This window comes from Haliaeetus albicilla, chromosome 2 (genome assembly GCF_947461875.1).
Source record: "Haliaeetus albicilla chromosome 2, bHalAlb1.1, whole genome shotgun sequence".
Taxonomy (NCBI): Eukaryota; Metazoa; Chordata; class Aves; order Accipitriformes; family Accipitridae; genus Haliaeetus; species Haliaeetus albicilla.
The window spans coordinates 58,468,558-58,493,794 of NC_091484.1; the positions used below are offsets into that span (position 1 = coordinate 58,468,558).

Genomic DNA, 25,237 nt, shown 5'->3' on the forward strand with positions numbered 1-25,237 from the left:
TTTACTTTTCAAGGAAAGGTGGATCTAGGCTATTTTTAATTGTTAGCTTTAATCAAAGTGCTTTATTTAATGGTATACTAGTACTAGTGAAATTGTATTAGTATTGTTGGATGAAAGGCAAAAATCTTTATGTTTAATATGTCAATACTAAATGTAAGAAAATAATTCCATGGACGCTACCATTCAATTGCTCTATGAGATTTCAGATGCCAAAAATGCCACAACATTTAACAATTGAATCAATGATGTATTTTTAATGAATGATGGGAAGTTAAGCTACATGATAAACCAGTAATGGTATTTTTAGAAAATTATATTTAAATACATGAGACAAAAATCACTACAGTTCTTTCAGAGCTGGCTACAGTATGAAGCTTCTCTATTTCCAGCTGTTACAGCTGGTGACATCATAAGCAACTGGTGAATTGCAAGACCTACCCAGAACTTCCTTGGAAGACACTGCTGGTGACAGTAGGTGCCCAGTTACACTACTGTAACACTTGTACCGCTTTGTCCACATAGCCTTATGCAGACCATTGGGTCCCCCAGATTCCCCTACCTATATTCTAATTTCTCTTTTGCCCCCTCAGATCTGTTCACACTGTTAGGAAATGCCAACGGAGCTGCGTGTGCCTTCCCCTTCCAGCTGAGCGGTAAATGGTATGCTGGGTGCACGGCTGCAGGCAGGTCAGACGGCTTGCTCTGGTGTGCAACAACTCCTGACTTCGATGCAGACCATTTGTATGGGTTCTGTCCAACTGGCAGTAAGTCCCAAATGCTGACATAGATGCTATAACACAACACTGTTAGAAAAATATATCAATACTGATATTGATATCAATATCAATGCTTTAAATAGAACTGCATTCAGCATAAAATAATTTGAAAACTGAGATGCTACTCACAGCCTAATGCTCCTTGCCTCATTGCTATCTATAGTAACAGTAGTATAACCTTTTCTACCCATGCAAATCTCTGTTCTGTATAACACGGTTGGTCTACAGTCCACGGAGGATGTAGTTTGTTTTCTGAAAGACATAAAATAAGAACATTGGCTCAAAGGTCTTACTGAAATAGCAGCATCATCAGCCTTTCCCTTGTAATGTTTCAGATTACATTACAAGATAATGTTATCTCAACAGATAAATGTATGTGCATCTGAGTGCAGGATGATGAACATCATCAAAATACGGTGTTAATGAAGATACTAAAAATGCTGCCTCAGACCTAATTTTTCAGTGTTATACCACAGACTCACTATTTGGCATTTTGATAGGAGTATTGCACTGGGAATAAACTGGCAAACATGAAATATTTGACATTAAAGAATTGTTGGGACCCTATCACTAAAACCTGAGTCTACAATTAAAAAAGAATGCTACAAGTCTGAAGTGAATCAGCAATAAAGAAACACAACAAAAATTAGAAAACATTTCATCTAATAACTCGTTCAAGAAATTCACTATCTTTTCCTCAACGAAAGAGGAAGTTAGGGGAAGTTGTAATCACAGTTTATTAGCACTTACCCGGGGAACAATTTTGCTAACAGTGAGCTCTCAGAAGACAACTTCTAAATTCAATTACCTAAAACACATGCAGAGTAGACATAAGGAATACATTTTAAAAAAATCATAGAATCGTAGAATAATTTAGGTTGAAAAGACCTTTAAGATCATTGAGTCCATCTGTTAACCTAACACTGCCAAGTCCCACTAAGCCATGTCCCTAAGTGCCACATCTATGTGTCTTTTAAATACCTCCAGGGATGGTGACTCAACCACTTCCCTGAGTAGCCTGTTCCAATGCTTGACAACCCTTTCCATGAAGAAGTTTTTCCTAATATCCAATCTAAACCTCCCCTGGCACAACTTGAGGCCATTTCCTCTTGTCCTATCACTTGTTACTTGGGAGAAGAGACAGACCCCCACCTCGCTACAACCTCCTTTCAGGTAGTTGTAGAGAGCGACGAGGTCTCCCCTCAGCCTCCTTTTCTCCAGACTAAACAGCCCCAGTTCCCTCAGCCGCTCCTCATAAGACTTGTTCTCTAGACCCTCCACCAGCTTTGTTGCCCTTCTCTGGACACGTTCCAGCACCAAAATGTCTTTCCTTTGGTGAGGGGCCCAAAACTGAAGACAGGATTTGAGGTGCAGCCTTCACCAGTGCCGAGTACAGGGGGACAATCACTTCCCTAGTCCTGCTGGCCACGCCGTTTCTGATACAAGCCAGGATGTTATTGGCCACCTTGGCCACCTGGGCACACTGCTGGATCATATTCATCCGGCCGTCGACCAACACCCCCAGGTCTGCCAGGCAGCTTGCCAGCCACTCTTCCCCAAGCCTGTAGTGTTGCAAATGTAATTAATGATGGCATAGTTTGAAAAGCAAACTTTCCATCATTGGAAATGTTTGCATTTCAGTCGTATTTCAGCCAAGAATTAATTCTGGCATAGCCTATGAGCTGCTAAACAGGTTTTCAGAGTACATAATGACCAACGTGCAGTTTTGCTTTATTGATCTCTTTACACTATCTTTTTTCACCTGGAGATTATCAGATTTGACAGGGGAAACTGAAAATAAAGGACGAAAGGCCCATCTCTGCTAACATCAATACCAAACCCTCTTTTACTTAAGAAAGAGCAAGCTAAAGGAGGATTGTGGGTTTTGGGGGTCTGAGCCTTATTTGTTCCCAAATCTCATTTCACAAGTAAGCTTGCAGTTAAATTTTCTCATAACATTTTGTGTAAGATGTTTATAACAAACTGCAATACTAAATCTCCTTTCTCTCACACAGATAATGACAGATTTTGGAGCACAGATCCTTTGACAGGAACCTACTACCAGATAAACTATCAGTCAGCTCTCACGTGGCACCAAGCAAGGAAGAGCTGCCAGCAGCAGAACGCAGAATTATTAAGTGTCACAGAGATACATGAACAAATGTATCTAAGAGGTGAACTAATAAGCAAGACTCAGTAAAAAGAGTGTCAAAGGTTTTCTGACTAATTACAAATGTTTCAGTGCTTTAATCACATTACAATGAACAGCTGATGTAAAAAGGGTATATGTAGTGCTAGAGAAATAGCACAATTAATGGTATATTAAGGTTTTTACAGGTGGAACTTTAGTAAGTTGTGGAATTGCCATTTGAAATTATTTCTATTTTTTTTTTTTTCAAAGAAAGTCAAGAATTCCCAGCTAATTAAGCAAAAGTTGGCTCAAGATCAGAAAACACCGGGAAGGTCCCAGAAAGGGACCTTACAGAAGGAGTGGCATTATAGGAGGCAGTCATTATATGACTTTTGTGTTAAGAAATCAGTATGCTTCATGTATATATAATGAAATAGATTTTTGGAAATACCATACAAATTTTATGCAAAACACTATTAAAAATCTAAAGACTTTCTGGATTTATGCATAGGCTCTGTAGAACGAAGGCTCTGTATCAATTGCATCACAATCAAGCAAAATTGTAACATAAATATCAACAATAGCAAGTCAGTGTTTCAGTTTTCAAACCTTATTGCTTACATATAACTGTAGAATAGCATTAAATTCAGATAAACTAATAAGCAAAATAGTCTTTTGCCATTCCCTATCCTTTATCTACAGAATAAACTCTCAGAGTTTATTACCAGTAAACACGGATTCTGTACTGAATTTAGAAATCACTAAGTAGAGTTTTATTATCTTCCTCCAAACTTTGAAAATGCAGAGCATTTCCTAACAAGTCTCATTAGAATTTACCAATTTTGGTTACCTAGATTTGATTGACAGCAAGAGATCCTCTCTCTGGATTGGGCTTAACAGTCTGAATCTCAAGAGTGGCTGGCAGTGGAGCGGTGGCATTCCCTTCAGATACTTTAACTGGGCACCAGGTAGTAATCGGTTTTTTAACAGTTTCAGGAATTAATATTTCCCACCAGTATGATGAATGCATATTAATTACAGTCCTGTAGTATTCCCCATGAACAAGAAGAAATGGAGTTGAAAGGCTTATGAGATATGTGAGATTAAAAAGCTGAGGATGATGCTTTTCTTCACTGGATATATCACAAGCAGCTTCAAGCGGAAGAGTTGAATAAACTCATCTCCTATCAGCAGCAGATAAAGTGAAAAGCACTAGTCAAGCTGTAGCATACCAGGAATGCCTTCAAGTCAGTTAAAACCTCTGTGTCTCTTCAACTCTCACAAGGGTTATCAGACCCTGCATCCTGCAAGGACTCAGCTGTCAGTGAGCATCAATCTTGCAAAACCTTCCCCTTCACTTTTTATGTTTTTCCTCTCTTCTTCTTTTCCTCTCTTCTTCTCTCCTCTTCAACATTCAAGAGAGACTGTAAATAGAGTTCACAGCATTGGCAGTTTATCTTTGAAAGTCGCTTAATGATTGTCATGGCAACAGCTGGTTGCAGCAAATGCTGAATGTTTGCTTGCTGAATAAATGCACACGTGTTCCATCTTTTAGCCTTCCCCAAGTCTCAAAGGTGCCACCTGTTTTTTATCTAGCACAGAGGATGAAGAGAAAGCCCAGAGTTGCTGAGTCTGGTAGAGGGTGTTCTACGTTCTGCTGAGCTAGTCAAATTCCTTAAGTCTTGCGGAGGAGAGGAGCTCTTGGCTCTCAGGTCAAGCAGCCCAAACCCTTGGAGTTCCTGTATCCCCACATGGTTGTTATTATGATGAGTTAATCTACAGATTTCCAGTTTACTGCAAAATTATTATAAGTTGTATCTTTCGGGGGGAGGAAAAAAACCCAGTCATCACACTGTGGAACTCTCTGACAAGAGGAAAACACTGCCCATTCCCCAAGGACAGTGGCCCTGGTGAACCTCCTGGAGGGCTGGTTGCAGAGGTAGGCAGAGGAGAGACACAGAGCAAGTGTGAAGGCACGTGAGGAGGCTCTCCTTGCAGCAAGGAGCAAATCTGCTGCCAAGTGGCTGAAGGGACATGCAGAAAGGACCTTTCTGCATAGGCCTGAGTGGAACTTTTTTGTTCCAGCACACCACTGAAAGCTGCTGGTCCAGAACCTGACATAGAAAGGAAAGACTGCCCTGCAAGGGCATTGTAGAAATGAGGAAATTTGTATTCACATGTGATTTGGTATACCTCATCCAAAAGGATGATGCCTTATATTTTATTTTAGGAATTCGGTATTATTATTTTTGTGTTCTGCTAAACACAGCTCTAGAAACTAGAAGTCATTTAACATGCTCCCATAAAGAGGAAGCCTACTCTGTCAGGCTTTGTCCAATCTAGGTTCCCACCACTCCCTACTCAGCTGCGAGACAACGTAACCCACAGATCAGTGGCATTCTGCTTTCGTCTCATATTCTTAACAAATAATATTCATTCACTCTACAATGCAGAGCTAGCACTCTAATTTTCAGGTTTTGAAATTTCTTTTTATTGTTAGCAGCTGATGGCTCTTACTCTGAAGAACAATCTTCTTTCTTCACATCTGTAAAATTCCTTGTCTGAATATGAACTATGTTAAGATGCTACCTTACTGCATTCCTGCCCCAAAATATTAGCTTGAACTGCGTCCTCTGATTTCATGATTGTAACTCACTGGTTTAGGCTCATCATGTAGTCCTATTAGCATAATTGGGTCCTGACAAATTGTGTATATAAAACTAGATGTTTCATGAGCTGTGAAACTATGAACTCTGGTTTCCTACAGCCTGTGCATAGCACTGCAACTGTAGCAGCACCAGGTACCCCTTCAATGTCTGGACTCTTCAGTCCAGCATCTACTGACTGGGCAACAACATAACTTGTTCTGCAACTGGTTATGAACTGCATGTTCCTTAATGGCTGTATGGCTGGCCCCTATGCACAGCCTGATTGAAGAGCGGGGGTGGGGGGTGGGCAAGGAAAGGACTTGCTGCAGCCTTTCCATCAGTGCAGGCTCAAAGTCTAGTCTCTCTTCTGTGCAAGCCAACAATTTTCGCAGAACTTACAGGAATGTCTTATTTTTGAGACAGCCATTCTGCAATCAAATATGGCAGAAAGTGTGAATTATGCAACAAGCATCTGAAAAAATGTTTTGATGGGTACTTTTAAATTACATTTCCTTATCTCCGGTAGAAAAATAGCTGTAGCAATGAAGTCATGAGTCCATAATTGACACACGAAAAGGCTGGAAGTAAATTGTTCTTTCAGCTGCTGACATAAAACCTGTGCTACATAAAAATAATTTGGTTTTTATACTATGAAGGAAGCCCTGAGCCTGAGCCTGAGAAACTCTGTGCAGTACTAAATCCCAGAAGAGATGCTAAATGGGAAAACCAGCCATGTGAGCTGAAAGTTGGCTATATCTGTAAAAAAGAAAACTCCACACTGGATCCTTTCATTCTTCCATCAGGTATGTTTGATAAAGACAGAATTTGTGTCACTAAAATGAAATTTCATGGCTATTTAAAATAAAAAAAAGCACTGTCATTTGCTCTGCCTTGATGAGTGGCACAGAACAAAGCATACTGTTATTTCTTTAACCAAATATATGTAAATACTGGAAATGTTCCTGGAACCCAGTAATCACACAAGCAATTTTTATTTCATGTTATTATTCACAATTCCAGAGGCACTGGTCTAAGCCATACACTATCACAGAAGTATCATGGACTGCATGGACGTGAAAATAAACTTAGAAATGCCTTGCCCTTCCTGCAGTGCATTCTAATGAAAATATGGAGGCTCATCACTGAAGGCTTGAAAAGATGGCACCAATAGGCTCAAACCACCTCATCGGTGGGGTTGCTTGTGACCTAGAAAGGTGGCAAAAAAGAGCAAGCTCCTTCAGATAGCTTTCCTCTGATTTATTTAATGAGACTTAGTATGGAAAGCCATGTGTGCAAAGAATTACTTCTGCTACAGTAATAATGCCTTTATGAAATATGCAAAACATAATTGGGTGGGTTATATTGTGTGAAAACACTATATATGGAATTCCAAAATATTCCTCTGTCCAAAAGCGAATATTTCACACTAGTGAAGCCCAGTAACCACTGACTCCATTATTTTCCTCTATTGTTTAAATGCAGTGTGTATTCTGTAAAAGTACAGTGTGCAACAGCAAACAGACTAAAATGTTTTATATGTATGAGGAATGAATAGAAGCACTGCTTATTTATAATCACTCCATTTTCATTCTAATTAGTTAATTAACTGATTTCAAATGTAATTGCAGTTATTCTAGACTACACTGTTTAAAAACTTGAAATATCTATTGATTTTGACGGGATGCAGAGCCTGTTAAATGCCCAGAAGGATGGTTGCACTATGGAGATCACTGTTTCATGGTTCATAGAGACCCCAGAGTATGGAGAGAAGCCCTAATTTCCTGCAATGAGAGCAACGGCAATCTGGCCAGTATCCACAACCCTGAGGAGCATAGCTTCATACTGTCTCAACTTGGCTACAGTGAGTATTTCTACAGGGCAGTTTGATACAAACGGAGAAATATATTAGTAGAAATCTTACAGGATTAAAAAAAACCAAACTTGTTTGATATGAATATTTATAGGGAAAGCCCACAGATAGGTTAAAAACAAAAACAAACACCAAAAAACCACAAGAGGAAACATTAGTGCTTTCTTCATTTTTTTTCATTCTTTTCATTTTGATTTTCATTTGTTTTTCACTGCGTGAAATCACTTGAAGGAAATAACAGCTCTAGTTACTGCAGTATTTGGGTTTATCATCTGCCTCCAGCACCTTGTAGCTGCAGACACAGTAATGGACTTTTACTGATAAAGCTGAGGAATCTCATTTCCTGCTGGTATCTCATTTTTTAACTTCTTGAAAGAAGAATGTGAAATAGATCTTAAAATAAGCTCCACTGTCATTTAATCTAGATGAATTTTATTGTAACATGGTAATTTCAGCTCATCTCCACAAAATCTTGCTCCTATGGACTGTTTTAACTTGGGTACTAACACAGGTGATTTTCTGTTCTTAGAAGCTGTGGATGAGCTGTGGATTGGTCTGAATGACCTCAACACTCAAATGTACTTTGAGTGGAGTGATGGGACTCCTGTGACATATACCAAATGGTTGCCTGGAGAACCAACCCATGCAATCAATGGGCAAGAAGATTGTGTCATTATGGCAGGAGAGGTAGAATCATTCCACATTTGTGTAGCACTATACTATTTGATTTTTGTTTCTATTTTTAGGGTTTTTTTGAATGCAACTTAGAAACAAATCAGTGAATGGCATCTTTAGTCACTCAGAAAGATGGTTGCTGTAAATTAAATTTAAAATTAGAGATAACTAGATAAATGTTCACATCTGATTGTGGGTGTACATTATATGCCAAGCAAACCTTAACAGTCTGTCTGTGACACTTAGCTTAACACAACCTCACAGTTAAGCACAAATACTTGGAATTCATTAAAAAGTACAGATCTGTATCGTCCCACTGAAACAATATTTAAAAAAAAAATAATCAGTATTGTTTCTAAAGGAAACAGGTTCTGCCTTACTACTTTTCACCTCTTCCCAAACTGCATTTAGGATGGATACTGGGCAGACAGTGCCTGTGATAGAAAGTTAGGTTACATCTGCAGAAGAGACCCACTACAAGGAGTTTCTGGGACAGCAAAGACTGATCCTGCCTGCCTGAAGGTAAGAAGAAAGTGTAACCAAGAATCTGGTGAGCAAAAATCCATTTTTTTCACAAGCTCCACTTGACATTGAAACGATCTTTTTTTTTTTTTCCCATAACAAGTGTGATTGTACATCAAATTCAGGGTGATAATTTTCATTACATTCCCTTATTTAAAAGAAAGTTATTATGAAAATTTTTTGTCAATGTCAGGCCCATTATCTCTCAGAACTGTCTGTGAAAGAGCCTAAAGCCATTACTGAGGTTTTCTGCATATTTGTTATATTGTTCTACAACCATCTGTGGTTATCTAAGACATAGCAGAGACCGGGAACCATTTCTGGACTATGTGACACGATACAAGATGATGACAAATCTCACTATTGAAGCCAAATCAAAACAATCAAACTGCTTTTATGAGTGAATTTGTTTTGAACAAGTTATTGTACCCTACTGGGTTTTTTTCTTCTTTTTCCCTCTTTTTACTTTCCTATTTACTACTGTTCTATATTTAGTAACATATCCCACAAACCCATATGTGGACAGAGCTGAGACTCATTGTGCTAGATGGAACTAGGCAGCAGTCAAATACTGAACACAGATTTTATTTACCTTCTTTGGTTGCAGCAAGCAAATCTTGAGCTGGTATAGAAGGGAAAAGTGGCTTGGAATTCAGCTGTAAAATTTTGAGGATTTTGCTTTTCAATAATTTTTATGCCACCTCTTCAGTCAGACTTTTTAGGTGAGCTGATGAGTTAAATCAATTAATTAGTCTAGTTCCTGTTCTTTTAGCCTAGAAGCATCAGGAAACTTGAGTCAGCATCTCACTATAACACGGACTACTATCTTCAGTTCTGAGCAAGGAAGTATTTTATTCACCAGCTTCTGAATACAGTCTCCATTCTGTGTGCCTCTGACTCTTTTATCTGTTAAAATTTATCAGTTACTAATTGTCAAAAAAAGGGGGACTCATATGTATTAAATCTCTTCTTTCTGGATGTTTACTAAGCTTAATTTCCATTGGTCCACTGTAATTCAAATGAATACATTATCACATTAGGTTATATTAAAATATGTTGATTTAAGGGTGTATATTGAAGTTCAAGCACTATAACATATGCTCTTTTTACTGCTTTTTTTTTTTTTACTTACTTTTTTTACTTTTACATTTCACATGTTCTTGACAGGGCTGGGAAAGACATGGTTTCTACTGCTACCTGGTTGGCCATACCTCTGTAACTTTTTCAGAAGCAAAGAAAACCTGTGAAAGGAGCAGTGGTTATTTAACAAGTATAAGAGACAGGTACAAAGAGAGTTTAAAAACTGTATATCTGATGCAGTAATATTGGAATTTTATAAAATAGTTGAGAACCTTTTGGGAAAAAATGCAAAACCAGAAAAACAGAATATCATTTTTCTGAGGAAAAAAAAAAATCAATAAATACAGTACTTTACTCTGAAAGAACAGACTACAGCTGCTTCTGTTCTGAAAGGAACAGTTTTTCAGTATAGCACAGCTTCACCTGCTATTGAAGCTCATCCATCTGGTACCCAGTTAAGTAACATACTTCTATCTAAAAGGAACCTAATGGAGACTCCATTCATTCTACTCTTGTGTGTTTAGGATGCTGAGAAATGGCAGACAAAGGCAAAGCTAGACTTAATCCCCATCTGACTCCTGTTATTTCAGATATGAGCAAGCCTACCTGACCAGCCTCGTTGGCCTGAGCTCTGAGAAGTATTTTTGGATTGGTCTCTCAGACACAGAAGAGCAAGGGATGTTCAAGTGGGTGACTGGTGAAGGTGTTCTGTACACAAACTGGAATGCGGCAATGCCTGGTACTCTGCCATTGGATTAAATTTATGCTACTAAGGAACTTTCTGTGTTGTTATTCTAAACTGTTTCCCAACTTTGCTAAAACACATACATGATGACACATAGGAACATTCTGCCTTTGAAACAGGAGCGTCTTTTGATATGTGTACTCAGCACTGGTGAGGCCACACCTCGAGTACTGTGTTCAGTTTTGGGCCTCTCACCACAGGAAAGACATTGAGGTGCTGGAGCGTGTCCAGAGAAGGGCAACGAAGCTGGTGGAGGGTCTAGAGAACAAGTCTTATGAGGAGCGGCTGAGGGAACTGGGGCTGTTTAGTCTGGAGAAAAGGAGGCTGAGGGGAGACCTCGTCGCTCTGTAGAACTGTAGTTGTAGAACTACCTGAAAGGAGGTTGTAGCGAGGTGGGGGTCTGTCTCCTCCCAAGTAACAATCGATAGGACGAGAGGAAATGGCCTCAAGTTGCGCCAGGGGAGGTTTAGATTGGATATTAGGAAAAACTTCTTCATGGAAAGGGTTGTCAAGCATTGGAACAGGCTACTCAGGGAAGTGGTTGAGTCACCATCCCTGGAGGTACTTAAAAGATGTGTAGACATGGTGCTTAGGGACATGGTTTAGTGGTGGACTTGGCAGTGCTAGGTTAACAGTTGGACTCAATGATCTTAAAGGTCTTTTCAACTTAAATGATTCTATGATTCTAGGATTTTCTATGATGCCATGAAAATATTTCTTTTCTGCCTCCTCATTGCTTATAAGAGCAAAATCAAACTGAGCGGAAAGGGTGAAATCCCTTCCAGCCTGGGCAACGGGCTGCCAAATCCTTGCAGTGAGTGGCATAGGGAAAAGGCATGCAAGGGGTTGTTCATGCACTTGTAAAGCTTTTCACAGGGGAGGGAAGATGATGAAGGACTCCGCTTGCTGGTCTCCTCTTTTTGCAAAGCTCCTCCTTTGAGCAGACACTATACTTGATATTTCAGTAAGTCTTTTGTAAATGAATGACATGAGCTGTAAAAATGCCAAAGGAACCACTTTAAGACACATTCCAACTTTCTTTTATATCTCACAAAGGGAATGAAGCTGGTTGTGTTGCCCTAAGGACTGGAAATGCAGCTGGACTATGGGATGTTCAGAACTGTGAAGTAAAGGCAAAATTTCTCTGCAAAAAACTAGCTGAAAAAATCACTCTTCCTCTTGCTCCTGAAACTGTTTCTGATTCCAAATGTCCCTTGGGTTGGGATATAAGCAATAGCACTAATTCATGCTTTAGAGTAAGTATTATTTTTTCCAGTAATCCTACTCATGAGACAGAACAGCACCAAACAGATAGGGCATCTAAACTTCAGAGAATGGCACGTTATTGCACAAATGTAGTAAGCTTTTACACAACTATTCATGGAAATCACTGCAGTTATCGCTCTATGAGTGATATGTAAGGTTATCCAATTAGCATATTCTTTAATCCATATTATATATGTAATGGAATGTTTTCCTATTTTGTTTGTACAAGGCAGTCAGCAGATTTATTTTTAATATGCTGTAAACATAGTGTTCTACCTGTGTCTATAGGCTTTTGTGAGAGAAGAAAACCAAAAGAAAACATGGCTTGAAGCCCGAGATTTCTGCAGAGAAATAGGAGGAGATCTGGCTGCCATTACAAGTGAAGAAGAGCAAACAGTGATAGAAAACTTAATAATGTAAGTAAACAAAATATCTAATAATTGATATTTCAGTGTAACAATGATTTATATATGAATAATGATAATATTCTTGAGTTGCTCCTGAGATAATTAGTTGAAAATTAGTTTATCATCATAGTCATAAGAAAAAGAACTGAGAAAATGTGTCATATGGGTACTATTTTCAAAGACATTTTTTGGAGTTCCTAAAATTTGTCATCAACTGCAAATTTTTTTAAAATAAAAAAAACCACAATCCAACAACCAAATTGGTTGAATGCTTCTCCTTCAGATCCATTTCTAAGTTTGTTCACTGAACCATTTTGAAACTAAATTGTGACTTCCAGCAAACCTGAACATTTCATTTCTCAAAGAACACTATAATCACAACATCAATGAAGAAAAAAAATGTGCTCTGTTTTTAACACAACTATATGCAAAGTAGAAAATTTTAAGGCATGAACTTCACTTACTTGCTAATGGGATTTTGCTCGCCAACAGCATTTCATTATTTTTAAAATTTCTACTCTATTTGAAGTCTTCAGTGTGAGAGTTATTGTCCCATGTAACTTGCAAAATGTAGCAGAGCTAACAACATATGCTCTCTTCGTCCATGATACAGTTTTTCACACTCTAGAAAAAAATCCCCATCATCTCAGCCTTTCTGGATAGGTTTGCAGTGTTTGGATCCTGATGGTGGGCTTTCCTGGAGTGATGGATCACCGGTGAGTGTTTGACCTTGCCAGTTTCTTTCTGTTCTGACTTTTTTGCTGTTGGAGCTGTTTCCATGACTTGTGTGGATGAAAGTTGTATAAGAATTCCCCCAAATGTCTACCTTGCCACAGGGTAGTTCTAAATCATTATTCTTCATACCAGTTTGGAAGAGAAAAAGGCCAACAAACCCCGAGGTTATACCATCACAAAGGTAGTAACATGGAGTACTAGTTACAGCTACAGAGATGATTATCTAAGTGGCAAATATATGAGAAAGGTCTCTCCTGATTTTTATTGGTCTCTGGTGATATATTGCCATGTTCCTTTCCCCTGCTATTGAGTTATAACCTCATTTGATTCCAGTTTTCATGGGACTTCTAGGGTCTGTTAAATGCTGCGTAAACCCATCTTTTTTCTTGCAGTGACTGTATTAATTTAATAGCCCATATAAGCTGCACAGCCATAGGAGGAAAGTAAGGAGCGGTTTGAAACTTCAGTGCTACTTCTCTTTCCTTCCAGAGTACAACTTTTTCCCCTGTATGAAAAGAATAAAAACCAAAGCTATGTTTCTTCTGTAGGTGAATTATAAGAAAAATGGTTATTTTTACAATACTGCGTTTGAATATTGTGGAGCAATCAGTGAAGAGTCTTCCATGTCATGGATTGAGGTGCACTGTGAATACAGTCATAACTGGATTTGTGAAATAAAGAAAGGTAGGTTACTTTTTACTCTAAACTCACATTAGGAAGAAATTTAAACTGAATCCCATTCTATCAAAACAGGAAATTCTGCAAGTCACATGCTGGTAGAAGATCTGGTTGATTTCACAGGAATTTTGCAGGAGGAAAAATAGGTCAAGACATATAAATACTTTCAGAATACAACATTTCAACTGTTAATGATAAACCTTTTTTTGTTTTATTTAAAAAAATATATTATAGGATAAGCTTTACTGAAAATATACTTGTTTATGTAATTATAGAATCATAGAAAATAAGGTGAAAGCAATCTCAACGGCTTATCTGGTAAACTCCACTGCCCTGCACAAAAGCAGATTTTTGTCTAAAGTGAAGCTTTGACTGACATGAAACTGTACGTTTCTTGCAACTTTTACTTGTAGGGAATTTCCAGGTTGGGGGCAAAGGGGAAGAATGAGAGGATTACAATTTGGAAAAAAAAAAAAGGATTACTTTAAATTTCTGTATGTTTTCTGAAGTGAAACTTCACTCCTCCACTCAGATGGAGCTAGAATGCAACACAAGGACACATTAGTCACCTAGTCTAATTTAAAAAAGACTACCAGCATACTGGAATCATTCTCTTTGTAAGATGGCATGTAAAGAAACTCCTGTGACAACAGGCTTGCCGTAATGAAAAGATGGTAATCCAAGCTTCAAAATTTATATACTTTGAGACAATAGGCAGGCTTACATCTTCCTCTCATACTAATAGCAAAATCTTCTATGTTTATATACCTCTTGGTTTGTTTGGTTTTTTTTTTTTCCAAATGTAACTACCATTGAGAAAGATATTCAGCGAAATAAGAGACGAATCAATTATAGCTTTGTATTGACTTGCACATTTTACTTCTAAGACCTAACAGAAGTGTTGCTTTGATGGCTCCCTGGGCTCCTTCACACAAGCAGTAAGGGTTAATGTTTAAAGTGATACTTTTCTAAATAAGATAATTTCTGTGCTGGTTTATCACTCAAAATAATCTGATTCTAATGAAGGCATGTTGTCTCAGCTTCTTATACTTAAAAAGTAATAGTCATAGACATCTATCTCAAAGAGATGTTGAGAAGATACCTTTCCTGGTAACTTCCTTTGTAAGTCCTCACCTGCATGATCACCACAACTAAAAATCATTAGTGAAAGTGTCAACAGTAGTCGTATACTGTTAATTATTATTAGTGTATGAATGGCAGAAATTATAGCCTGAAGAAATTACCATCATTAGTCAGCAGGGCATAATGTCATAACGAAAGATGCTGAAATAGTCATAATACTTTGTACTTCCAGAACAGACATATATTTTTTCTTTTAAATCTTTTAAACCAATCACACAAAAGATTATTTTTAAAAGGTGACATGCCTTTTTTTTTTTTACCCAAGGATGTGTGTCACACACTTAACTTAATGTAATTACACTTACAGCAACACAAACATTACCATGAATTCCTGTGGAAAAAAATTATAAAGGTGACATTTGCTTTACATTTTTATAGCTCTTGTCCTTGCATGTTTAGAGAAACATTGCTCCAATATCCCACTCCTTGTGATGTGGAAATTTTTAATTTAAATTATTTGTTAAAAGCTGGTGGATTTTCAGTCAAATGTGATTCTTCACAAAGTAGTTTCACAGAGAAAAAAAGTTTCATAAACAAATGAATACTAATAAAATTTAAAATCCTTTGAAGAAAAAAACTGTTTAGTATTTTAATTTCCTGTTCAGATACAAGACAATGTCCATGAAGAATCTCTTATTATTGTGCAAAGTATACCAACACTGAAGTAAAGTATTTTCACTTAGTTTTCTTTCAGAAACAAGTACTCATTCAGACTAACTTCAGTCATCTAATTTAGGCAACATTCAGGATGTACAAGATGCACTTACCAAAAATCTACCAAGACAGAGATGTAGGCCTGTGATGCATCTGTTACTCCCTGAACATCCATTTTTTTCTCTGCACCAAAGATACTATATAAATATATTCTGCATTGAATATGTAACATATGAAAAATTGATAGACGTTAAGATAATTTCCGCTAATTGAACACTTATACTGGCTCAACATTTGGAAACATTTTACATCTTCATTGTTTTCCCATTTCATTACAGGGACACCTTTGAAACCAGAACCTCAGGGTCCTTCTGCCGGTAAGCTTCTGCTTGTTTTCTCTTATCTAAAGGGTGGTATCATGTAACAACACCAGCTTTGTGTAAGAACTGTGAAGAATACAGAGATTCCTCTTCTGTGTTGCAGAGTATGAAGTCACAGAAGATGGCTGGATTATAAAAGGAGACAAACAATATTTTTTCAGCACAGAAAAGACCTCTATGGAAAAAGCCAGAACATTTTGCAGAAACAATCATGGAGATCTTGCTACTATTGGAAGTAATAGTGAAAGAAAATTTTTGTGGAAACGTGTAAGAGGAAATTTGGCTATGTTATACAATATATGGCCTATATATCCTGCTGCATATGCTTGTGAAGTACAGGGGAATGTGCTTGTTGCATAATATCACTACATTTTATTAAGAGAAGATTCAAATGTTCAATGATAAAATATTTATTCTACAGAGCAGAGCTCCTCTTTAGGAAAATAAATACAAAAGAATTCACCATTTACTAGGGTGGGTATATTCTTGTATATTCTAATCTAGAGTTCTGTCCATGACCAAATATATGTAAGGAGCAATGAACAGGCAGATTAGATGTATACTGAGAAAACCATCCTTTTGACAGGGTGGTTACTTTTCATCTGAATATCATATTGTAGAATACAGTGTTACATGTAGATGTGAGGCTACTGCCAGTGTAGCTCTGATGGTCGCATACCACATCATGTTGCTGAACAAAACAACTTTTCAAAGAAAGGTTTAGCCTGGTCCACGTCAAGGCCTGATGAACTAGGACCTTCATGAATTAGTTTTCCTGCAACAGGTATCAAAACTACTCATGTATTTCAAAGGCACTGCCCACATGCTGCCTGAGACAGTTCTGATGGGCACATGCCAAAGCTGTGGCAGGGGCATACTAACAATTTAATAGCATGGATGTTGCCTCAAACCTCTGCCATAACCCTGTTTGGTTTACAAATACCAAAGCAGCCACATAACCTCCTTTCTGTTTCACACTATTAGATGCTTGCTTTTATTATGTGGGCAAGAATATGAAAGGAGGAGAGGACAGACAGCTTTGAGACACAGGAATTACATGGCTGCTTAAGAACAGGAAAGTACAAAAAAAATTTTATGCTAAATTTTTTCTCAAGTCTTCCTTGTTTCTTTTTAAATTGAGAACACAACTTTGAAAGCTTTGATCATACCAGTAATGCAGGCAAAACTGGGAAAGCAGCAATAAAGATAATAAACCAAAAGTATGTGTTGTATGGTGTTTACTTCAACAGGGGTCCTCTGTGGTGACTACACATGATCATTTATACAATGTGTATTCATGTTTGCTTCCCTAGCACAAAATTTACACTTTTTCATATTAGATAACTACTAAATATTAGAAAGCACTAACTAAAAGTACATTTTTCTTTTTAGATCTTAAAAAATGGCAAATTGAAGTCATATCTCATAGGATTAATTCAGAATGCTGATCAACAGTTTAGGTAGGTAAACAAGCTACATCAAGATTCATAAAAAGTGGCTGTAGAAATTTTGTACTGCCAGAGTTCCTTCTGGAGGGACCACTGCAAAGGAGTTAAACGCAGATTCAGAGAGCTATATTGCATGTTGAAATGTGTGCTCTCCTACATTGTAAAACCACTGTTTTACATGGCATTTTTATGGAGAATATACATGCTATGAATACATAGATAATGTCTGTTAAAAATAAAGGTATTTTTGTTCTTTGAATTGATGTGCAGGGATTTCATTATCTAAGGTCTTTTAATCCTAAAGGAAACTCAATTTACAGACAGAATGAGCTGTAATTTTTTAAAAAATATTTTTAGCATGTTAAGGTAGATTTTTCTGAACTGTTCCATGAACATTGTCTGAGTAACCACCACTGTTTTGTTGCTGGTTTTTTTCAGTTGGATGGATGGAAGCCCAGTGCACTATGCAGCTTGGGCACAGGGTGAGCCCAACTTTGCAGATGCTCAAGAAAATTGTGTGGTCCTAAACAAAAATGATGGTGAGTTACACAACTTTTTTTAAAAAGTATTTTTATGGGTAATGCTCTTTCCATTTGTGAAAAATGTCTTGCCAACTTTAATCAATTATTTACCAGAAATTTGGGAAAATATGCATAATAAAATCTAGTCATTATATCTGAGGTTTCCTCAGAAGCAATATTGGCCATTAAAGTGGAATATAAGAAATTGATTTTAATGGGGAATGCAGGGACAATTTGATCACTGATTTTTCAGCTGCACAAACAATATGTTCTATTCAAATCAAGGGCAAATTTGTCTTTCAAAAATAATTAGATAATAGTTAGCAAAGAAATAGAACATATATGGATTTCCACATTTTACAGTGTTTTCACTCATAAAGTATTACTTTACACTTGCATGTTTCAGTGCAACAAAGTTCTTTGGGTGAGTTCTACTCAGAGGTCAGAGTTGCCATATCAGCCATCTCGTATGGCCACTACTCCCACAGTCACAGCAGGACCAAAGTCCTCCTGTAAGCAGTGATGATGGGACGTAGAGCAGAGCTGAAGCATGCTTTCTCACATTCCCAAGCAGATTGCTTTTGAACCTACAAGCACAGAAGCCAGTTCACTTTCCCACAAATTTCAATCTTATTCAATGTCTTATTACCTATATTTAAATTGATTTCAGGCTTGTGGAATGATGTCAACTGTGGTTTTTCAAATGGCTATATCTGTGAGAGGCACAGAAGTTTTATAAATGCAACACTTCCTTCAGCGGTACCTTCACCTCCTGGAGGATGTCCTGAAGATTGGCTTTTATTTAAAAATAAGGTATGATAACTTCCATCTAAGTACAATGCTATTAGTCCTTGAGAAGGTACTTAAAGATATACAAGAGGCCTCTTGTCTGTCAGATATCTTTTGACAGTGATTATCCACAGTTGCGTTAAAAACTGAACCAGTTGCCTAATTCTTGCAAAATGGCAGTTTTACAGATTTTTAATTGTTTTCCTGAGAAGTGGTCATCTGAGATACATTGGAAAAACTGCTCTATTGTATATACTTTCAAGAAAATTGAACTGAATTCAACTGAAAGCACCAACTATAGCATAAAATCAGTCATTTGAGCTGGAACAAATCAGAAATAAGGCCAAATTTTTCCAAACAGGCTTCAATGTAATGCTTGCCTCTTCCCAAAAGGGATAAACTTGATCTACTTATTAAGCAGTTAAGCGGGGGTTCTATTTTCTAATATATACAATGTTGTTATGAAAGCACCCATGGATATTCACACCAGTTGACTTTATGCCAGTATGCTTTTTTTGCATTTTTGTTACAGTCATCAGAGTTGTTATTTTCCACAAACTAGGCAACATAATTCTCTGACGGTGCTACTGGCGTGCCACAGAGCTTAAACATGGAGAGGGCACACTAGGCACACTCATAATTACCCAAAACATTTCAGGGTGAATGTGTATTGGTAATGTGATGACTACGTGCTTTTTAAGAAATCAAGAGTCATATGCTTCCATTAATAAAAGAGCTGTAAAATGAAAAAGGCTGAGTACACGCATGAGAGCACACTGACCATAGGCTCTAGGTCAAAAATGTTTTTCAGAAAGTTCAGATGATTCCACATGAAACCCTGGGCTCGGCTTTTCTTATAGAGTCAGCACTTCTTTGTCTTTAACTAATGATGGAGTATCACTTCTCAAAACCTCTGAGTCAGTTAACACATTAGATTCTCATCAGGCTGTGGTTTATAAATGGTTGTTTGAGTTTTGTTGTGACTTTCTCAAACCCTCACAGAAAGACACAGAGTAAATTTAAGATTTGTGAATGGTTTCGACTTGGTTCCAGAGCTGAGTTCCTATTAACTTTGGAAAATCATTTTGTGGATCCGAATTAGGCTAATTTCTACTTAAACTGGTGTAATTCCAACCTAAATTCCTTTTGCTGTCACCCACTAACAGTCTATACTCATTTTTCCCTAGTGTTACAAATTTTTTGGCTCTTCCTATGAATACTGGCATACTGCAAGAAGAAATTGTATGAGCCTTGGAGGAAACCTGGCGAGCATACATAATGAACAAGTACAAGGTATAGTGCAACAGCCCTTTAGGTAACAGATGGCATTTGCTCTGTATACAGTGGTCATTTCCCGCAAAGAACATGGCAAAAAGAGACAGTATGTAAATGTATGTATTTTACAATATGTATACTGAACATGGATTATATGGCCATGGCATGAAACATTTTTGGAAGAACTGGAACCATCTGTCTAGGGCATGCCAGTGATGCTAAGGGTTGCTTCCTCCTGTTCTATGCAAACTGCTTTACATTATTTATAGGGTATGAATTAACATAGAATAACAAATCCAGACGTGGTATTTATAGTTTTAGACACAGAGAAAGAAAAGGAATCCATGGTCTGTTTCTGCCAGAAACAGAAAGGGATATATTACTATACCTCTCTGAAATGACTGCCTAAATTCTGCAACTTAATTCATCAGCAGAATGTCAGAGGAAGACACTTTTTCACCTTGCCTATGTTCCTGGGCTTCCATTTGCAGCTGTATACAGCTACACACTTCCATCAGTCAATCAGCTCATCCTGAGTGTTGAAATAAGTGAACTTATTAGATAACATGGTGGTCAGGCAGGTTTTTTGTATCTGTCCTCTTTCCAATCTTGCTTCATAGTTCCAAATACTTTCACTCTTTGAGACTTTGCACAGGCAAAGGCTTGGCATAACCTCAAAATAATAAACTTGGGTAAATTTCTGATCAAATGCTAATTAAAATGTATTTACAAGACATTAACAAACAAAATAGTTAAGGATTTGTTTATGAGCTGATGTCTTGACTGATGACATGACATGTTCATCTTCTTTTCTGTTGGCTTTTTTTCCAGCTTTTCTCACTTACCATTTGAAGGATGTTTCCAATGATCCCTGGATTGGCTTGAATGATATACTCAGTGAACTCAACTTTGTTTGGACTGATGGAAGTGCTGTCTCCTATACAAACTGGGCTCCGGATTCCCCAAAACTTGTAGAACCCGTTTTGTATCCCAGTCTACATCCAGAAGACGGCCACAACCTGCAACAGGTAAATACCACTTAGTGTCTACCATCAAGTCAAATCTGAGGAGCAGTATCACTTCAAGTAAACAGCTCACTTTGCTATAGACGTTGCCTCAGCCTTCTCCCCAAGTTGTTCATCTATCTTTACACTGGGATTGGTGATTAAATGTTTCAATGATTGAGTATTCTAGCTATCTCAGAGCACAAAATGGCATTGCTGCAATTTGGCAAAATTGCAGCAATGGGCAGATTGAATAAAGATTGCTTAGATTGAATAAAGTTTTCTTTTTCATAGTAATTTGCTGCTCATTTTGCAGAGAATATAAATGCAACATTAGAATTTTAGAAGTCAACACATGTTGGCAATGTTTTCACGTTTGACAAGTTAACTCATGCTTGAAAAGGAAGGAGAGGATGCAAGAGGAAAGAATTCAATTTTTTTCTACTTCTTCCCTATTTAAAATTATAATTGAATTGCTAAGTGCCAATAGATTTCAACTACTTTCTAAACCAGTCAAACTCTCTCCACTGCTAGCACTGAAATTAAACCTCAGAATGCTGTAAATAAAATAGCGTTCTACATATTCAGACCAATACAGACTGATTTGCACACCTACATTGCCTTTCTTCCATTTATTTCCATATCTTGCTTTCAGAACTTGCCCTTCACACTATGTCATTCCACTCACTGTCCATCCTCCCTTCATTTTGGTATCCACACCTCTAGAGAACCCAGAAATCACACTTTTAGACAACCAGCTTAATCTGCACCTGAGCCAATTCATTCTGCTCTTGCCTATCCAGCCATTGGCTAAGGCATGCAGGAAGACACATAAGATACAGCACAATACACAGCTCTACTTTACTGCAGCTCTAATAACGCTCCTGGGAAATACCAAAAGTGGGGAAAAAAAATAATATGCAAAGGTGCCTTCTACTTTTCTCCTTCACCTTCAAGATACCAACAGCTATCTTCTTCAGAGGATCCTTTTGAAAGGAGTGAAATAACATCAAAAAGTTACTCAAGCTTAAGAAACTAGAGTCAAGAGCCACTAAAACAGGTGTTCCCAAAATTTCTGCATGGCAGCTTAGGAGGCTGTTGCAGATTGTAATAAACTTGAAGTTCCAGCTTCTTAGGCACTCAGTACCTGATCTAGTGTAGCTGAAAGAGAAATTCTAAGAACTAGAGCTGATGATAACTCTGTCAAGGATCATCATTTAGATGATTCTGTCAAGGACAACCACTATTTAAGTTGGCTTTGCAAGGCAAATACAAAGCATGACCTCCATTTATTTTTATTTCATTCTTATTCAAAAAACTTGCTGATAGTCACTCATTAGTCAAGACAGAAGGTGTGACAGAAAGCTCTTGAAAATAATAGTGCCTCTCAAGTATGTGTCCTCAAAAATAACCAAATGAACAAGCAGGCTGAGCCAAAGATTACAAAGGTTTACAAGACAGTATCAAGGTGGAGCTGGCCACCACAGAGGAGGCCAGAAAGGACAGAAAAAGATAAAAGGAAGGTGTTTCTAGAGTTGTAATACAAACTCTACAATATCAGAATTCAAAGAAAAAAGGAGTGAAACTACCCAGAGGGTTATAGTACTTTGTTTTATAACTTCTAATATCAATGTGCTCATATTCTTGTCTTTACTCCAACAGTTTGATTGTGTTTCTCTGAAGAGAGGTCATGCTGATGACACAGGAAAATGGAACAATGAGGAGTGTTTTAAGTCCAGAGGGTATATATGCCAGAAGACTAGTGGTGAGTTCTGTATTGGTAATCTTGAAATTTGTAACACAAGGATTAAAATTACTTTTCTTGTTTAACATGCTTTAGATTAGTTATCTTTTTTTTTTTTTTTAGGTAAAAGATCAGTAAAACCTAAGGGCCCATCTTGCATCTCAGTGTTACTTAGCAATGTTTTGGAGAAAGGAACGATAAATAAAATATCAGAATTTAGGAAAGCAAAATTACTTTATTTTAAAAAGTGTATAAATAGCTAAAACCCACAAACATTTTCATTACATAAGTTCATAATGATCTATAGACGATCATAACTGTTAAGTTTTACATGTATGCAAATAAACCTGACTGATAGTGACAAAACTGCTAAGCTGCAAAGAGTATTTTGAAAACATGCAGGGTAGGTGTGTTATTTTTGACTGCATGAATTTACCTCTGCAATATAAGATACTGTGAATTTACTGATTCAAAATTCTCAGAGACTGAAAATGTATTTCTTTCATCCAGAAAGTTCACTGTTGTTTTGAAGTTATCTGTTACTTATAAACAACTAATGAGAAGGTGTTCAATTCCATTCACAATTTTCTACTAGGTTTGTAAATAATGAAGATGTTGTTCAGTCACTCAAGTCAATATGTGGCCTCTAGATTTAACTGTTCTTGGGGTGGTTTTTTTTCCATATTCCAACAGATCCTGAACTCTTTAACTCATCAGCAACAGTGCTGGACTTCGCTTTGTACCATTCTGGTGGCATTAGCTATTCTGTCACCCCTTCCAAAATGAATTGGGAAGAAGCACAGAAAAACTGCAATAACAATGCCTCAGAACTTGCCAGCATTTTAGACCCATATAGCCAGGCACTGTTGTTCTTACTTGCACAGGAATATGGAGAGCCTCTGTGGATTGGTCTTAACAGCAACGCGGTAAGAAAATATATGTAACATACAGGTAGTCAAGCTCATGCTGGACCTGATCTTTATGCTCTCATCTTGTAATCTATAGGAATTTCTGCCCATGTAGTGCTGAAAACAGCACGTTACATCAGTACAGTAGCCATTTACAGTGGAGTTCTTTGAATAAGACTCAGACAGTGGAGGTTTAATGAACCAAGAACTCTTACATGCATTAGCACAAGGAAATGCTCCTGCAAACCAGTATATAACAATGCTATGTGTTGTTTGGAGTCATTTAAAGGGTCTCGAATACAAATTGTAAAATCTCCCACATTTTGAGTTTCTTTTAATCTAAAAGGTATTCCAGGAAACACATGCATCCTGCCCTCCTGCCATGTTTTATGTACCTCAGTGACCAGTAACATGATATCTCAGGTCGCACATTTGAGACTTGTGAAGGAATGGTTTTCACATGTGTTTTTATGCTCACACATTCTATTAGAGAAGTCTTATTTATGGTAGCAGTAGCAAAATACAGTTGTGGACAAAAACAGGGGTAAAAATTAGTTAAAGGAATCTGAAGGCTGTATGATGCGGTACATATTGACCGATGGATATATTTTTTCATTTGAAAATGTAATTGGTGTAATTGCTCCCATTAAGAAATTAGAATACTATGGAAAAAAAATCCATTCTGTTTGTGAGATGTCTACATCAGTTGCATGACAGGGGAGGGCAAACATTTGGATGGTAGGTGTGTTTTGACATGCTACACTCTTCCCCATGAATCACAGTCACGATAACTACAATAAAAGCGATGGCGATCAGTGCTGCTTATTAAGAACACTCCCACCCACACTCCCATTTTCCATGCAGACCTTTGGGTGGTCATAACAACATGATGGTTTATCTGACTCCCAGTTTTATGCCTTCTCTCATGCCCCCTTTCTTTTTTCCCCTCCATTTCCAATTGCTTGAAAAATGTTCTGAATTAATGTTAGACACTATTTGGAGGGCAGAAAAAAAAAGTAATTCTGCATTCCCGTTTGTGGATAACAGACACTGTACGTTCTGTTTCAGTTAGCATTTACAAGCACAAAAAGGGGGCATTAGTAAGCATATGATTCCATACTGGTTACATGAGAGTCCTCTTGAGGATCCTGTGCAGTAGCTATCTCACTCTCAGCAACCTTGAAATTATCGTATAGATTTTGCTTCCAGACCAATGGCAAGTATCAATGGATTGACAGATGGAGATTAGCTTACAGCAAGTGGTCCAGCGGGGAACCAAAACAGACATTAGCATGTGTCTACCTAGATACTGATGGCACCTGGAAGACAGCTTCTTGCACGGAAAACCTCTTTTCTGTCTGTAAAAAATCAGATGGTAAGCAATTGGATATAAGTGGTTTAACTATAGGGTGTGTAGATTTATCAACTGTGCTAAATAAAACAAGCCACTGGAAAAATACTTCTTTCATACACTAGTATACAGGAAGACAGGAGTAGCTAACTAACTAGATGTAAATATTGTCATGAATTCTTCCCAGAAGTAAATCAATTCGTAACGATAATTACGAAAGGCCTAAGAAACAAAAAGGACTGAATACTCATTAATATCTTAACTATTCATTCTAATAGGAAAAGTAATCTACTTGCAATGAGATCTGTTTTGATTAGGCATCAGATGAAATTCCACATCCAGTTTGAGGCACCAAAGTTTGAAAAAGCTCTCAGTCAACTAGCGTTTTCAGATGACTGGGAAACAAGAACTAAAAGGAAAGATTATAATTGGAGTTGGACAAAAGACTAAGAAACAAAAGACTCAGAGAAACCAGATTATCAATTTT

General features: G+C 37.5%; 1 protein-coding gene across 3 annotated transcripts in view; it reads left to right on the forward strand.

Moving 5' to 3' along the window:
- Positions 1-25,237, forward strand: part of LOC104315988 (macrophage mannose receptor 1) — a 34,855-nt gene that overhangs the window by 3,632 nt on the left and 5,986 nt on the right. Inside the window, exons 3-25 of one of the 3 annotated variants that reach the window (XM_069776313.1) lie at positions 591-764; positions 2,792-2,950; positions 3,762-3,875; positions 6,212-6,358; positions 7,243-7,416; positions 7,955-8,112; positions 8,512-8,622; positions 9,790-9,905; positions 10,293-10,441; positions 11,504-11,703; positions 12,002-12,129; positions 12,749-12,836; positions 13,404-13,539; positions 15,669-15,707; positions 15,814-15,977; positions 17,103-17,170; positions 17,597-17,697; positions 18,350-18,492; positions 19,656-19,761; positions 20,575-20,771; positions 22,410-22,512; positions 23,185-23,417; positions 24,596-24,768. In XM_069776313.1, coding sequence (XP_069632414.1) covers positions 591-764; positions 2,792-2,950; positions 3,762-3,875; positions 6,212-6,358; positions 7,243-7,416; positions 7,955-8,112; positions 8,512-8,622; positions 9,790-9,905; positions 10,293-10,441; positions 11,504-11,703; positions 12,002-12,129; positions 12,749-12,836; positions 13,404-13,539; positions 15,669-15,707; positions 15,814-15,977; positions 17,103-17,170; positions 17,597-17,697; positions 18,350-18,492; positions 19,656-19,761; positions 20,575-20,771; positions 22,410-22,512; positions 23,185-23,417; positions 24,596-24,634 — 3,047 coding nt within the window. In that variant the 3' untranslated portion in view covers positions 24,635-24,768. Of the gene's footprint in view, positions 1-590; positions 765-2,791; positions 2,951-3,761; positions 3,876-6,211; positions 6,359-7,242; positions 7,417-7,954; positions 8,113-8,511; positions 8,623-9,789; positions 9,906-10,292; positions 10,442-11,503; positions 11,704-12,001; positions 12,130-12,748; positions 12,837-13,403; positions 13,540-15,668; positions 15,708-15,813; positions 15,978-17,102; positions 17,171-17,596; positions 17,698-18,349; positions 18,493-19,655; positions 19,762-20,574; positions 20,772-22,409; positions 22,513-23,184; positions 23,418-24,595; positions 24,775-25,237 lie in introns of those variants that run through there. The other 2 variants (XM_069776305.1, XM_069776308.1) reach the window with 2 other exon arrangements.